General features: G+C 40.3%; 2 protein-coding genes across 6 annotated transcripts in view; both read right to left on the bottom strand.

Annotated features, from left to right (window-relative positions):
• Positions 1 to 17,358, bottom strand: part of ARHGEF9 (Cdc42 guanine nucleotide exchange factor 9) — a 156,043-nt gene that overhangs the window by 115,084 nt on the left and 23,601 nt on the right. The window contains exon 1 of one of the 5 annotated variants that reach the window (XM_084789348.1): positions 11,781 to 11,949. The exons of 2 other annotated variants lie outside the window; for them this stretch is intronic. In XM_084789348.1, the coding sequence (XP_084645474.1) occupies positions 11,781 to 11,789 (9 nt within the window). In that variant the 5' untranslated portion in view covers positions 11,790 to 11,949. Of the gene's footprint in view, positions 1 to 11,780; positions 11,950 to 17,358 lie in introns of those variants that run through there. 2 more of the 5 variants (XM_084789349.1, XM_084789350.1) reach the window with 2 other exon arrangements.
• On the bottom strand, positions 11,969 to 12,609 carry LOC311601690 (uncharacterized protein). Its single transcript, XM_084789364.1, has one exon. The coding sequence runs from the start codon at positions 12,147 to 12,149 to the stop codon at positions 11,970 to 11,972; it is 180 nt and encodes a 59-aa protein (XP_084645490.1). The 5' UTR covers positions 12,150 to 12,609; the 3' UTR covers position 11,969.

The raw sequence follows: 17,358 nt of genomic DNA, 5'->3' as shown, positions 1-17,358 counted from the left end.
GCAGTCTACTATGACATGCCCTCCTTCACATCAGTTTTATTATTTATCTTCCTGCCCTCTTATGGCTCATAGCAAGGACAAAGAAAAGGAGGTCAAGGTAAGCTGATAAAAGGTCCACCTGGGACAAACAGAAACCTGTCATGCCCACTTAGAAGAAAGGTACAATTCCAGGTTAGCCCCAGGGTTAGGATATATTCTGCACAGGTGTGTCTGGTGCATGTGAGTATGTCTTGCAGATGTATTCAAGTATGTCTCATGTTGTCATTTTGGAGTATTGTTTTTCCAAGTATGTCCTTGGCACTCTGTCTTTCAGAAATCTAAGATTGTGCCCAGGGTTACACAGATTTCTCCATGTCCTCCATACATATATAGGTATGTAGTATGCCTTATATTCAGTCATACATGTTTGAACATTAAAGTATATACCACTTGTGATCCTGTGTGTATCTTGCTTTTGCTGAAAACGTTCAAGTGTTAGGGTGTCCCATTTTTTGGTGAATATTTGTGCTTTAAGTTTGCAAATATGAAAGTATGTGCCAACTATATATTCCCTATGTGTCCCAAATAGGTTCTACATGTATGTCAGAGTGTGTTGTGTATTATAAGTGACCTGAGTGTACATGTACATACTGGTATGGATGAAGGGCATTGGCAGACAACAAAGCTGGATCAATTTTACCTCTTAACAATTTGTTTTTAACAGCTTTCCTTAAAGTCATCTGGGTCAATCTGCACACAAGCTGGAAAAAGAATATGGGTTCAAGTTTTACCTGTAGTAGTTTACCTAAATAGTTTCACAACTGAGTCAAGCAGCAAGTACTAAGTAGATAAAAGTCACTGATCAAATAACAACTTGAAGCCTTCAGGCAATCGCTTGCCGCTGTTTATGTCTCAGTTTCCTAAGCAGTACTATGAGGGAGCAGGCTTAATGTATGATTTCTTTCTCACTGGTTTAGTGACTTCTCACCTTAAATACCATGGGTTAGTTTTGTTTCTCCCCACCACAATGTATCAGTATGCAGATATGTAACTGTAAATTAGCACTTTAAGTGTCTTGTCCCAGTTAAACCCCTTCTAGACAAAGGCAAACTTCTGGAATCTATACATGTCAGATATTCCACACTCTTTTTTTTTTCTTAGAGGCTTTAAGAAACTGGAGTATAAGGGTAAACAAGGCCTCAGAAACATATTCTAGCCGCTAAAGCCCAGAGAAGATAATGTATAGTTTATCTCAATCACTGTTCCTGACCCTTTGAAATAAATATAGGAGGTAAGGAGGCAATTTATTTTGTTTTGTGAGACCGAGTCTCATACTGTAGAGCATGCTCTCTTTAAACTCACTGTGTAGTCCAGGCTGGCCTTTAATTTGTAGCAATCCTCTTGACTCAGCCTCCTGAGTGCTAGAATTAAAGGAATGAAAGCCACACTACACCTGGCTTGAGGAGCAGCCTTTAAGAGAAAATCTAGATAAATCCAGAGAAAACATCCCAACTAAACAGAGCACAAAGGGCTACCAAATTTAGGGTCATTTTTTTCTGCATGTGGTAAGGTTTCTCAAGCATCCTTAAACAATATATCTATATCTATATTTATATGTATATACAAATAGACACCACATATGGAATATGAAATGCTAGCTAATGGCTTCATGTTAACAAGACTAGAACTACTCAGTGGCATCCTCCACTTAGTTCTTTCTGCTGTCTTGATTAGCTTTTATTTTAAAAAGTAAAATACCTAGGTCACATAGGAGTTTTAGGATGAACTCCTTGCTCAAAGTATTCATGGACTAGGAATAGCTAGCTCTGCCTAGCACATCACTCTTTAAAACAGCACTGATGTGAGTCAGTGAAAACAATACAGAACTACATAATGGTTCTTATTTATTAATTGTTATGGGGGAGTCAGGGTCGATCTGTGTTTCTAAAGAAATCACTGCTTCTCTCAGCTGGTTTTTCTTTTTCATCTGCCCCCAGAGGAGAGAGGAGATATTTCAAAACAAAAATGGTAGAGATAAAGATAGAGAATGTCCATTTATTCTATGTAGGTCATTGGTCAAAAGCTTGTGATTTCAAAACAACTCCTAATCATATTAAGAAAACCTAGTAATATTCTAAATAAATCTTAGCCAAAGACCTAGGAGCCAAGAACTGGTCTTTAATTGCAGTATGCTTAGGTAGTTCAGGCTTGAGGGACTTGAAAAGGTGCTAAATAATAACACAATTAATTTGGGCTGGCTTCCAAACTCCTCTTTTAGCTTCACAGGAGATAGGGAGAGTGCAAACTGGTTTGCTATTCATAGCAACATGTGTGTGGCTCCATAGAGAATAGAGCTGGGAATAAATAAACGAAAGCTTCTTGCTTAAAAATTATTCCTGCTTTGCACCAAGAAACCAAAGCACAGGACGAATCGTAAGGCCTCTTTCCTTCCAAGAGACAGAAAAGTACTAAGAATCCTCTCTGCTGTGGTCGTGAGAATTTAGCTACAAAGACAAAGGGATTTGTTCAAGGGCACTCACTGACTGACTTGTATTAGCGTGTCCTCTGAATTTTCATGCAGAGAGTACTGAGTAGGAAACCCCTTCACTGCTGCAGTCACCTACAGATCTCTGCTTTAGAGAGCTCTGAGATTATCGGCCTCAACTTATAGACAAGAAAATCAAGCTTGCCCTGCCCGTGGTTACAGACCCCTAGTTTCCATCACACACATACGTTCCTAAAATCACCTCTGGAAGGAAAGGCCAGAGTGACTAGTACAGCTTTTGGGTTCAGGAACTCACATCACTATCCTGCGGTGCTCTAACTTTAGCCCTGCTCCAGCTGTATTGTGTTCCCCTCGGCAAGCTTTGTCTTCCCTGTGTCTTCCCCAGCTCCCACAATGAGAGGATTAGACCTAAGACAGCTCTGACGTCTCTTTTGTAGAAGATAGAGTTGTCTGAAATGACTAAATGACACTTTAACTTCCAGAGTTTGAGCCTAGATCAGGCTGAAAGCAATTATATAACAACTGAGTCTTTGCATCTCATTTTTTCTCAGTCTCTAGCAAACCTCTTTGACAAGGTCACAGGAAAATTCAGGTGACACAAATTATGAAACCCACTGAAAATATAACCCAACACTCAAGAGGGAAAGTCAAGAACCAAGTGTCTACTAGTGCCAGTTCCCTTTCTTGAAGAATATGCAGGGTTTAGTAAATCTTGAGTATTCCTGTGCAATTTGATCTAGATTTTCTGATCACCCAGCTGGTTGCAGGGTCCAGAATTATTAATAAACCCTTCCACTATTTTTTGTGTCCTAAGCACAAAACAGTGTCATTATTTTGCCTTTGTTCTGAGCTGCACCTCGGTCCTTAGTTTATCAGATGCCCTCCTAGAGACACCTGGCTCCTCCCATGCCTTTATCCTGAAACCGAGGCACCCACTACTCAGCCTTCTTGCCAACCAGCAACATTCGATGGGAGAGGAGGCAGGAAGAAAGTGGGTGGAGGAGAGGCTGTGGGAGGTTCAGCTAAAAGTAACTATTGCCTTTAGGCGCCACTAAGAGTGGGTGGGGGTGGGATCTTAGCACATCCTTTCTGCAGCCAGCTGGGCATGGAGGTGCATGGCTTCTCCTCCTCTAATGAAGGCAGGCAGGCGGAGAAATCAGCTGCCAGAGCCATTCCAAGAGCTGGCTGTAGATGAACAGTACTGGCCTGCTCTGGGCCCCGAGGGTGAGATTACTCAGCAGAGGGCTGCATCCACAGCTTCTTTGCCTCAAGAAAGCTAATGTGGTTTACAGGAGAATCTGTGTTCCTGCCACCCTCTTCCCACTGCCTAGCACCCAAAGGCCAGCTCCCCTCTGGGAGGTTACATAATACTCTTCTTCTCTGTTCAGCTTTCTTACTTCAATAAAACCTGGAAAAATAGATTTCTAGAGAGTACGGATCCAGAATCCCAGAAAAGGGTAATAGTTTCCAAATGGGCAAGAGCCTGGTATGAGGAGTCATGAATCCAGAGCCATCCATCATTCCACCTTAGCCACCTGTTCCCTTCTGCTCCTTAGTTTTCTTACTTATATAAAACGAGCAAAGCAACGTACGGCTGACTTCTCAGCTATTTTCATCTCTTCCCCATAAGCAAATCCTGGAGATGCCTGGACACCTTAGCCATGCACTGATCAATGGGTATTCTGTCTCCTAATCATTTGGCTAATCTGAGAAGAGTCATTCCCTCTTCTAATTCCAATTACCTAAGTAAGGTCTACACTGACAAAACAGATACCTGAGCCTTTCTAATCTGTTCACTATTCCTGCTGTAAGACCCTTTTAAACCAGACCTGTTCTGCATTTTCCTGTCTTAGGTAGATTTATTTTCTTCCTTAAAAAGATAAGTCTTCTTTTAGAACTATTCTTCATTTAGTGACATAGAAACTGAAATAATGACCTTGATCATGATCTGGCAGCAAGGTGGGTAAAGAGTCAAGGCCTGAGCCTTTGAGTCAAAGCCTTTTCTAGTATTTTTTCTTCTAAAGGTCCGTCTTCGCTATACTGCTTATTCCTTCTGAGCCTCATTTCTACTACTTTTAGGTTTGGAGAAGGAACCAATGGAGTAACTAGGGAACTTCGTTGAGAGTCTTACATACTAGTGGTATAGTAAGTACTATTACCAATCAAATAAGTGGCTTCTTAAAATAATGTAGGAAGTGACTTTAAGCTGTCAAGGTATCAAAACCTAGGTTCCTTTTAGGTTTTCCCATAACCATGAGACTGGTTCTGTATTTATAAAAGACAATTCTCAACTAACCATACAACATGTTTTTTTTTTAACAAGTTGAATCCCAAACTGGTTCACTAATACTACTCAAGTCACTAAGAGATTCCTTTATTTCCTAATGGCCAGTAGCTGGCTCAAAGAATGCAATCTATGTTTCACCTGCTTTAGAGAAACCTAATCCAAGTATAATTACAAAGGCAAATCTACTGTTTCCATAACCAACCTGTGATTCTAAGCCTGCTGAAATTAATCTTTGTATAGCACTTAAAGAATATTAATCAGAAAGTGAACATTGATTATTTGAGCTGGAAGAAATCTTTGAAACCATCTTAACCAACGAAACCAACTTACCCTTACTTTGAAGATGAGGAACACAAACTTCAGAAAGTAAAAGTAATTTATTTATACTCACTAAAGAAACTAGCAGAATATGTATCAATACAGCAAATAAACAGGAATTAATTATTCTACTGAAAGATTCAAACCATCAAACTATTGACCCTTGGAATCTGGGATATTGCTTCCTGGACTCCCTTCAAATACAAAAATCTTATGTTGCTCAAGTCCCTGATATGAAATACATTGTTATATCCTATGAATGCTCTTCTCTGTAATTTATTATTCTTACTCTAGTACTCTATTGTTTTCCACTAGTATTCTAGTGAAGGAACCCAGGACCTTACATATATTGAGCTGTATCACTAAGATATACCAGAAGCTCTACCTCGCAAATTCTTTAAATCACTCTGGACTATTTAAATATCTGACACAATATAAAAGCTATAAAAACAGTTACTATACTGCATTCCACATATGTATTTTTCTAATATTTCTATCTGTGTATGTAGCAGAACCTGTAAATACAGAGAAACACCTGCTTTTTAATATCCTGAGAAGTACCAGACTACTCCTTGCTTAGCGTAGAATGTCCTTGAAGTAGACATAAGCCTTTGCAACTCATCAAGGCTCTCACAATCTCTGCAGATTGTTCAAGTCTGAAGATCTTTCCTATTCATGTGTCTAATAAACTATACTCAGGTCAAGCTAAAACTTCCTCTGAAGTATTCTACAACAGTCTTTCTTAACCCTGTTCACATATTCCCATCCTCAGCTTGCTTTCAGAAAAATATTAATGTCACAGACCCACTATACCCAACTACAAGGGAGAGATTATAGAAATTGTTAGTCTTGTTAATACCCCTGGTGATTCCAACATATGGCAAGGCAAAGAACCACTGGGCTAACAGAAACAATTTGGCAAAGCAACAAGGAAATCATGCAATTTACAGAACTCTGAAAATATATTTTGTTTTATCCATGATGTCCTGAATTCTCAAAAAAAGAAAATTGCAATTGTGGGACCCCATTAGAAAACACCTGGTTTGTGACATTGAAAAAAAAATATAGCAGGGTACTGTGGAGCTTGCAATACTTACCAGCAGTATGATGCCAAGTAACATATTCTTTTTCTCATGGGGCTAGTAGTTTGACAGATAATAGCTATGAATGGGGTGTATCCTGATACCCATAAAGCATACAGAAAGTCTCATATGATGTTATCTTTATGAACACAGCAGTAGGACAGAGATACTGGCACTGAACAATGAAGTCAGCACCAGTTGATCAGATACATAGGATAATTAACAGACTCCAACTTTGAAAGCATATGAAGATATCAAAGGAGTAGCATTAATCTCATCACACAGAACATTCTTTGAATCAACTTGTACAACATGAAGAATAAATTTCCAAACTCCAAAAGGCTACATAAATGAAATAAAATATTTTAAATGAAACAGTGCTAGAAAAAAAACTGAGTTTCTTGCACAGGATGAAAAAAATTAAACCTCACAAAGAATTAAAGAATTGACTAATTAAAAACAAAATATGGCAAGTTTGGGGGGAGTGGGGAAAACCAAAAGTGACTTAAGAGACCAATTTCAAGAGAGGACTGTACCAAATACCAAAGGGTGTGCTGCATATTTGAATCATCTTGAGGAGGTTTAAATTCAATCAGCCATTTCACAGACAGATCAGAGCCCACAAATACTTGATATTGGTCAGCTGCCAGGGGGAGCGGAATAATCAGTTTGGAGTAACACTTTTTTGTGTGTTCTTAGTTCTACTTTTTTTGGTGCAGTACTGGGGATCAAATCCAGGGTCTGGTACATAGTAGACAAGCTACTCAATTTGCAGCTCGTTTTAAAATAAACATAGAAAAGTAGATGTGGCTCCAAAATGATGATTGTATGGAAACTTAGGCCACTCTCCCCTCCCACGGGAAAAAAAAGGTATCTAAAGGTATCTTAGGTTTCAGCAATTCACATTGACTTTTACCTTGAAAATTCAAAACGGTGCCATTTTATTCTCATAAGACTGACTAAACAACTGTTTGAGGATTGTTCAAGACTAAATCTTTTCAAAAGTACCAAGCATTAAAAAGCACTAAAAATGTAAGCATGCCAATGTAAAAAAGAATGATGTGACCTTAGTAATGACTCAAAGAGACCTCCTTCCTCACTTGACCCCTTCCAGCTTCACACTAATTGGAAAAGTTCAGCTGGGATGCTCCTACTCACTGATAGTTCTCACCCTTACTCTTCTCAGTTGTAAATCTGGGAACAGCAAGCATCCCTACCTATTTCAAATCGCTATTATGGCATAAAATTAGAAAGGATGTAAAATCACATTGCAAACTTTAAAGGTCCAAACACTGACAAAGTGTTACTGAGATAGCCATTAACAGCTTCTTTCCTGGAGGCCTCGCTCCTTTCTAGTTTTTCCACGTTGTACTTTGGTGCCAGGGCAAAGCATAATGAATTAAATCTTCTAGAGTGCTAGATCCATAGGGACAGAAAGAGACACTCTGGGCACATATTGGAAGGTCTAAGCTTTAATAAGGGATTCTTGGAAAGCCAGAGACACAGCCTAGAGAAGTTTGCAACACTGTAAATAAGGGCTAGGAAGTCTAAGATTTGCTTCCTCCATTACACTTCTTACGAGAAAGCTACTAGAGCTGTCCCTAGATGCTTTGCAAGAGGTATTTTTGGGAACAAAGGCTCAATTTTCACTTTGCACACCGTGGGATCAGATGCAATGGGAGCAGACAGGCTACAGAGGGCATATTTAGCACCATTGCTGCAGCTACCAGAGTGTAGAGTCAATCACTCTAAATCTGGGCCTCACAACAGAGTAGGGCACTTCACCCATAGGTTTATTGGGATCCCTCAATACACACACACACACACACACACACACACACACACACACACACACACACACACACGTAAACCAGGCCCCAAACTCCTGTTCATCAAATCATCAATCAAAATAACTTTCCTAATTTGCCCACTTCCCAGTCAGAAACTATGGAAACATACAGAGAACACACACACATACCTGTACTGCACTACAGCTGAGCTGGGCTACAAACAAAATTCCAGCAAACTACAGAAGCAGATATTGCAGGTTCTGATAGATGAGATCTGTCTTAATGAATGAAATATGTTGGTCAATTTGTTCCTGCCAAACTATCATTTCACTGTCTCACTGCCTGAAGCCAAAAATTGGGGTAAAATACTTCCTTCAGGACCTACAGATTTCCTACATGAAAGGTAGGCATGGAACTGACTCAGTTACTCTTAAAAAGGAGAAAGAGAGAGTTGAACTCATGAGCCATTTTCCAATCAACAGTCACCATTGATGTCCAAGGCTGGGCTCTCCATGCCTACAATGAATATGTCTTCTAGGCACTTTCAGGCCATGAAGATTTGGGGTTTTTTTTCTTCTTCTTCTTCTTCTTCTTCTTTCCTCAAGAGTATCTCTTCCAGTTTTGCTGGCTTCCAGCTTCTGTTGAGCAGAGACCACAGATAGGGCCTGTGCCTTTAAAGAGCAGGTTCTGAAGTTCAGTGTTTGTGGGAGGATTCATGGGTTACTAGGATACCAGGATAAGGCATTTTATTTAATTCCTGGGTGGGGAGCTGAGGGCCAAAATCCCTTGGCTTGGATTTAGCCTCTTCCTAGTATCAAAAGCTTATCTTTTACTCAAATGGTGAGGAGAGTAAGGGTGGGAAATAAAAGACTTTATAAGAAAAAATGAAATAAACCAGAGTGGAAAAGTACCGCCCTCCTTCTTATATCTCAAGCACTTAGAGTGACAGATGAGAGAGAAAAGGAGAGGGGGGAGGGAGAAAAGTCATGAGGAAAACAAAGGACAGAAACGAGCAGAAAAAAGGAGCCAAGTCAAATTGCATAGGGCTTTACTCCTCTGGCCTCCATGTCTCATTTCCTTCCATTTTCTTCTCTTGCTGCATGCATTCGGATATTTGAAGAACTATGAAGGCTTTAGGATTCACCCAACAAAAGTCACACTAGCACCTTGTCTGCTCCCTAAACTCACTTCAGGTTGCTCGGAAGCGGCTTGCCATCTCACTAGTAGCATCTCTTGAATTTGTAAAGTGTGCACCTTTATAGCTTCAACCACTGACAGCAGGGCTCACTCAAACCAGGGTCTCTATTCTAGCCAGGAAGGCTTTCAGTGATAGACATAGGTGACACTCATCCAGCCCTAGGCAAAGCTATTCAGAATTGTGGACCTTGGTGCTCTCTTCACAGATTCCTACACCAAACACTCTCTGTCCACACTCAAGGACTAGTCACCACTACCACCACCATCACCACACACAGAGGAATATGCCCATACATCCATAAATATACTGGCACCACCCTACCCACACACATTCTCAAAGGCTTCCTCCCAAGGGTTTGGCAGGCATTTCACGACATTACTTAGTCATAAAAACCTGGGTCAAAAAACTAGCTATAGAGACTCCTTTTTCCCTTAGGATACAATAATGCATTCCAATGTTGGAGTTTTCAGTTCTTGACCAGGTAGCTAGACAAAAAAAAAAATCTCTTAAGCAAAAAACAACAACAAAAACCAAACATTTTTCTGCATATACCAGCAGCAAGATATATAACAAGATATATACACTTTTACCCCCAGTCCCTTTGGTTAATAGTTCATTTTCCTTCTCATTTGTCATTCCAATTCATTCCCCTCTGACTTCCAGTCCTTACTTCAATTCATTCCCCTCTGACTTCCAGTCCTTATGGGTGTCCCAAATCACAGGATGCAATAATCTGGAAATCAGCTGGTCCAAAGATTTCCAACTGTCAATGTTGTAGGAAATCCCAAACTCACTGAGAAAAAAATCCCACCATTAAAGAACCAGTGACTAGAGAAAACATAGGTCTGCAGCTACCCAGCACTAAGCCTTTCCCCACTGTCCAGCACTGTCTCAAAAATGATATACAGGGTTACTTTAAATATTTCTCTGAAGCAAACAGGTAAAAAAAAATTTTAAGTCATACTAGAGTCTCATTTCTAAAAGGTTTTTAATTCTACCCAAGGGGGCCTCACAGAGAGACCAACAGGTGATAAATATGAAATCACTGCCAGCAAGCTTCCCTGATCAATGCTTCTATCATGGTACTAAACAAGAACGGGAAAAAAAATGTTCAGCTTCTCACACTGAGTCACCTAGAGCACACTTTAAAGTTCAAAACCTCAACTTGATGCCATTAAATAATGTTCCCTTGGTCTATCGGGACTATTTCAAGGCCCCCTCAATAACCATTTCCAAAGAGACTGAACAAGACCTGAAAATTGACAGCATAATGCTAGCTGATTTGCACATCACACATGAGCAGCCGCCCACATGAGTATAGCTAGAAGCATGTGTGTGGGCGTGTATGTGGCATGATTCACTGCTGTATGAGCCAGAAATGGCACCGCTTCAAGTCAGGTAAGCAACAGAATGAGGAATATCTGCCTGCATCAGCAAAGAAGAAAAAAAAAACCCAAAAAGCAAATATTATGTACATGCTGGTACCAGAAACGACTTTTTACTAGCCTTGCCTAGAAGTATCTCAGCAAAAAACAGAACTATAGAAAAAAATAATAGTAATAACAAGTTCCACCATGGCTATATATTACAAACATATCTCAAATTGGAACACTGTGTCCAGCTCACGTTCCTCCAGCTCTCATCCCGTTACACGTCCTATTTTTGGTGTTCAAACTCTTAATTTAGTACAGTACATACTTACAGTTACATGACTGTTTCAGAGACCTCTGTTCTTAAGCAACAAACAAGGAAATAAATCTCATCGGCACTCTTAACTTCTATTTGAAGTAGTTCATAAGCACCATTGCAAATGAGATTACCCCAAAGGAGTCATACCCAATACTATTATTCTGAAACTAGAGAGCAAGCTGGATTTGTTTTCTGGGTGAGACACAGAAAAAAAATCCTCAAACTCCAGTCAAGGGGTATAATATCTGGGAAAAGGAGCTCAAACACCTTGTCAAAATCCTCTCTTGCTAATTCAAAATATAAAACAGTATTTTTTTGTTTGTTTGTTCTACTCTGCCATTGCAAAGAAGATGACACTTACGGCTTTAACAAATGTTTTAATGATGGCAGCTTTCCAAATCAGAAATTGGAAACCCTGAACAGCAAAATTGAAATTCAAAGGACACAGTTACTAAGTGCCAACTCCAGGCACCCCAGTATGTCACTTCTCACATTTTTGTTCCACATTTACCGACTATTTTCCATAAATCCATTTCTTGCATAGGTTTATCTTCCTCTAAACAACCAGTGCAAGACTTTCACAGAATTCACAAAATTCATCATGCTCTTCCACAAATACCTTTCTCCAACCCCAGCCCCACACAAATACAAATGCATTCTGATAGCAAGAGAGAAATTTTGATTAAAATTCTATAATGGAGTTTAAAGGTAGTTTTTAGAGAAGGAGTTAACAAGACATCACAAACAGCGAAACCACCTTAACAGGACACAGCATGCTCCACAAACGTCACATAGAGAAGGCACAGAAACATGCACACTTAAATAGAAAACATTTCTTTATCAACAGTTTTTCTCAAGCAATAAGCAACTACACTCACAGGCACATTTAAAAGACAAGACATGACAAAAGATTTAGGGAGAGATAATATACCAACGTCATACATATCACAGCGAGGCCATGTTGAAGCTCAAAACGTTTTCCCCCCTGAGTAAGAAAGCTTGTTCTTTCTCTCCCTCTCTTTCCCTGTCTCAGACTGTCTCTCTCGATTTTCCCCCCTCGGAGGCTCTTGGGATGAAATCAAAGTGAGAGTTCGCAACAGCTCAGGTGGCTGGACTCCATTCAGCGCGTTCCCAAGAAAAACATGAGTATGACATTGACAAGCAGGAGGACTACAATCACGGCAAAAACGACTACAGTTTGCACATCCAGGGTCATGGTGCAATGCAGAACACTGTAGTGTTCCAGGTGGGGGGCCGGCAGATTGGGAGATGTCAATCTCTGTTCTGTCAGACTGTCCATACAGCCACCATGCTAAAAAGGAAAGGAGGAAGTCAGATGGTTAGGGAAGGTCTGGGTTTGGCCCCCGAGTTTGATCTGGGGGAGGGAAGGGGGTTGGAGGCAGGGGCTTTGCTTCCCTCCCCCTCTTGGGACTGGGCTGATCTTTCTTCCCTAGCTGAGAAATCTTAGCTTGAGCTGAAGGTAGCAGAGTCCAGCATTCTCTCTTGGGCGCCACTGAAAAATCAAAATCCTGCTTTTCAAAAAAAAAGGCAAAAAGAACCTATCGGTTCTCCAGAGCCTTGGGTCTGTCCGGGCATGCGTCCGTCTGCCTAGCTGGCTACCGGTCAGTCAGTCTGCCCTACTCTTTCTAGTTTATTCGCTTCCTAAGATGCCTTGTCTGCTAGCTCTCTTCAAGGGATTCCAGGCTATCAGCCACTCTTCCTAGCCTTTCCTAGCTGGCCCTCTCCCTCTCCTCTCCCCACCCCCACCTCAGCTGGTAGGTTGCCTTTTTATTCACGCAGAGACTGGGGGTGCCAGCGTGAGTCTCTGACAGAGACGCTGACAGGAGAACACGCCAATAGCAGATGCTGCAGCTGCGCATTCAGTGCCCGGAGGCAAGACTTGAGCTGGTGTGCTAGCAACGACAGCCAATCGGAGGACCCAACGCTCACAGAGTCAGCTCTCTCCTTGGGAGCCACCAACAGCCAGTTTTTACATGGGGGTGAGGAACTTGTGGGGGAAGGGAGGGTAAGAGACTGAAGGACGAGGGAAAAGGCTGAGAAAGAGGGGAGGAAGCAAACAGAATCGAATGAAGGGGAACAGACATGATAAAGAAGGAGGAGGACAGACAGAGTCTGTGGAAAGGAGAAAGAGAAGCAAAGATGGGATGAAATGAAAGAAGACATCGAGGATATGGTGAAGAAAGATAAGGGTGGGGGGGAAGGCAGAATAAAGAAGGGAGAGGGAATAGAAAATGCAGGAAGTTAGGTTGGAAGGTAGAAACGCATATAACTTGCCAGCCCCTCTGGAACCTAGGCCAATAGGAAGCAAATGTGTCTTTGAGCGCTGCCTAAACTAAATTGCAGCCCACTCACAACCAGCAACAAAACCTTACAAATCAGTGCTGTGGACACAACCGTAGGGGCACCAACTTACCCATTATCTAGTTCTATTTGGCTTTCTCTGCTCTAGTTGCCCCATTATCCCCTAATTATGTTTTCTTTACACTACAGTTAAGAACGCACACTCCCAGCCTTCTGAATATGAAGAAGAAAGCCAACTGCGGGCTAACTATTTGCCATATATAAACTTTGAAAGAACTTGTAACCTGCTTGTAAGGATCTGCTCAGTATTTATAGCTTCGAGTCTACACCTAGAAAAAAAATGTCCTGAAGTAGAGACTAAAAGGATTCAAATTTACTCCTAGTTCTTTTTTGTCTGTGCAGCATTCAGGCAATTCATTTACTGTCTCTGGGCTTCCATCTCCTTTCAGTTGCATGAGAACTTAAGCTTCTCAGTGAATAGAGTGAAATCTCAGATATCCAACTTCAGAAAAGTACATGAAATTTCTTCAACTGTCGGAACCCTCAAGAGAGGGACTCCCTTATATATTCAGATAATCTCTCAGACTCTTTCCTGTTCTTAGGTTTCCTATAACCTTTGGGATAAGGTAGATATGACAGTGGAGAGAAGAAAAAACCCTGAAATAGGCAGAGGTATAGCAAACTCACTCCTGGAACTGTTAGCAGACTGTGGACTCTGCATGGAATGGGAATTGTTTGCTATTCTCTAGAAGTCTTTGAGACTCAGACAGTCATTATCTTAATTAAATTATTAGACATTCTGAATGAGTGCTGGTCAGGAAGAAAATGGTCTTGGGCCCTCTAGGATAGAATAAACTCCAAATGAGGCCATGCTTTACACATTTTGGCCCATAGAACAATCACTTGTGAATGCTTCTTGACAAAACAACAACAAAAAGCCTGAATCACATCAAACTTTTAGAACCAATTATCAATTACCAAAAATACAGAAGGCCAAGGGGAAAGGGTTACTACAGTACAGGAATTCTGACTATAAAATGTACACTGTGAAAAGCTACAAGATCAATAACCCAGTTTTTCAAAAATAAATTGATCTCTTGAAAATAACTCAGTTGCCTGAGGTAGAATGTGGACAATACAGATACATGTTCATTTGTGATATGTGAAACAACTAGAAATATAAACACAAATCGAATATCTAATGATATTACTATTAACTGTTTAGATATGATGATAGTGGCTAACAAGAGAGAGGAGTAGGGTAAGCTTCTGTGGCCTTGGATATGGTTTCTTAAATGAAGCAAAAGCACAAGCCACCGAGGAGAAATTAGTTAAACTCAACTGCATCAAAATTTAAACCTTCTGGCTTCAAAGGATACTGCCTTATGTTTGGACCCCTCCTCCTCAAAAAAGAGGATAAATCCTTGCAAATAGAATCTGACTGTAGACTTGTATCTGGGATAAATAAAAGAGTTCTTGCAATTCACATTATATATATATATATATATATATATATATATATATATATATATATATATATATATATATATAATCCAAGGGTTGGTGAGATGGTTCAGAGGGAAATGCTCTTGATGTGCAAGCTTGACAAGTTTGATCCCCTGATCCCACGAAAAGATAGGCGACAGGAACTGCATCCACAAATTTGTCCTCTGCTCTCCACATGCATATCATAATAATAATTTTTTAAAGAATTATGAGCCAGCATGGAGTCTCAGCTGACAAATGTGCTTGCCACCAATCCTGATAGTCTATGTTTGATCCTTGAAACTCACATATTTAAAGGAATGGACCAACTCCCCCAAGTGTCCTCTGACCTTCCCACATTCTTCCAATAAATTATAACTAAATAAAATGTGATAAAATCATTAAAAAGAAATATAACCCAGTTTAAAACTCAACCAAGGATCTGAATAGCATTTATCCAAAGAAACAGTCAATTAATACACGGAAAATTACTCAACATGGTTAGCCATCAGGGAAACTCAAATCAAATGTAGGAAACGCAAATACAGGATATTCAACATCATTTCTGGTAATGAGATCCACACTCACTAGAACATTTCAAACAAAAAGCCAGATAATGAGCTTAGGGGTATAGCTAAGTGGTAACGTGCTTGCCTGGAATGCAGGAGACCCTGAATTTGATCCCAAATATTACAATCTTCATGTAGCTGATAGGACTGTAAAATGATACAGTCAGTATGTGAAACAGAATAAAAGTTCCTCAAAAAGTTAAAAATAGAGTAAGTATTTAATTTAAAAAAAACTTCTCTCTTAGATATGTATGCAAGACAAAGAAAAACAAGTCCACATGAAAACTCATACATAAAGGCAGAAGCAGGCGCATCTGTGAGTTCGAGGCCAGCCTGGTCTACAAAGGCAGTCCAGGACAGCCAAGGCTAACACAGAAGAGACCCTGTCTCAAAAAACAACAACAACAACAACAAAGAAAAACCTCATAGCAACATTATTCATAATAGCCAAAGGGTGAAAAAAATTTAAGTAGCTCACGCACCGTTGAATAGGATATATTCACTCCATGGAATATTCAACCATAAAAAAATATTGTTCTAACTAGAAGAGATCCACAGGTTTTTGTATCATTCCATTTTGTTTATCTGAAATATCCATGTGTTGAAGGTAAATGCTATCCCATAAAGTGTCCTCAGTTACATAAAAAAAAATACAAATGTAATTATTACTTTGTACAGCTTCTCCCTCATGGTAGCCAGGCCCTTTGCACACCAGTCTGGACTGGAGGGAGTGAAGCTTAGCTGGGCACAGGTGGATGCAGTGCAGGGTCTTCATCAGCAGTGAAGAACATATCCAGGAACAGCTTCAGAGAACTGGTTCCATTTATTGGAGGGAGAAGGTATTTCTACCTCTGAAGAGGTGACCAGGGTCTCTGCAGCAAGATTTGTGTGGCCTTGTTCCCTTGGCCAGAGCAGGGGTGTTGTAAGATGCTTCATCTGCATACCCAGGGGCTGTAAGGTGTGTTGGGGGGGTGTTTATAAGATCAAACAAGGTGTGAAGCCTGATAGCTGTCAGCGTAATGAATTCTTACTAGGGTTGATGGTGGTGGAGCTAGATTTGTGGCGCCAGGTAAAGAGAGGGGAGACAGCCAACTCCTTCTGTCCTCATGTCTGAGGTATCCAGGATTGAAGCTTCCTTGACCCTTTCTCTGTAACCCTGGGTCATTACAGTTCCACCACTTTGTGATGTGAAATTTACTTTTTTGGTGAATAATAGTCAAAACAATTTGAAATGTACTTTATCGTTTTTGGCTTTCCCTTTAGAAAATATCTATCTATCTATCTATCTATCTATCTATCTATCTATCTATCTATTTTTGAGAGGTAAGGCTTCTCTATTATGTGGCTCTGGTTGTCTCACAGAACCACCTACCACTTCATCGAGTCATTAATGTTATGGTTTCTCAAAATCCTTTTAATTTCAGCCCTTTTAACTTCTCAATTCTATACTTCCCTAGAATAAGTTCATTTACTCCTGAAGCTTGAAGTACCACCTACATTACACACTTATATACCTCCTTTCAACAAAATTTCTGGGAACAAGATTGCTGGACACAAGTAGAAAATAAAAGCAAGAGGCACTTGACTGCAGACAAGCAGAGGACTTCCTTCTTTGCTGTTTATACTCAAGGAGCACTCTTGAAATCCAGAGATGAGTTTCTGACTGATTTCTGATTGTATCCTTCTGTCTCACAGGTACCTCAAAGTTAATAAGTCTTGAAGTAAAGTCATCCCTCTCCCACAGCTGACAGCATTACTCTTCCCCTTGAGTTTCTAACTCTTGAGAATGACATTTACACAGCAAAAAAGACGGAAATGGTCCTCAAGCCCTGTTCTCCTTCATGTCTCCAAAAACTAAACAGTATCCAGAGCCCATTGATTTCCTTCAGCCTTAATTTCGTTTTTTGCTTCCTGCTGCCACTATCTTTAATTGGTTCTTCTTCATCTCTGGTCTATTACCATTCATTACCTGGTCCCCTGTGTTACTCTGCCTCCTCAGCTCTGCCTCTACTCTCTGGCCCAAATTATCTCTCTCAAAAGAATTTTGTTCTTATTGATCCTATGATGGATAGTGTAGATTATATTCTAAGGATCCAAATCATTATCTAAGCTTGCTTTTGTATATAGCTGGGG

Source organism: Acomys minous (assembly GCF_964271855.1).
Source record: "Acomys minous genome assembly, chromosome: 7".
In the NCBI taxonomy this organism is placed as follows: domain Eukaryota; kingdom Metazoa; phylum Chordata; class Mammalia; order Rodentia; family Muridae; genus Acomys; species Acomys minous.
This window is presented reverse-complemented; position numbering and strand designations above follow the sequence as displayed.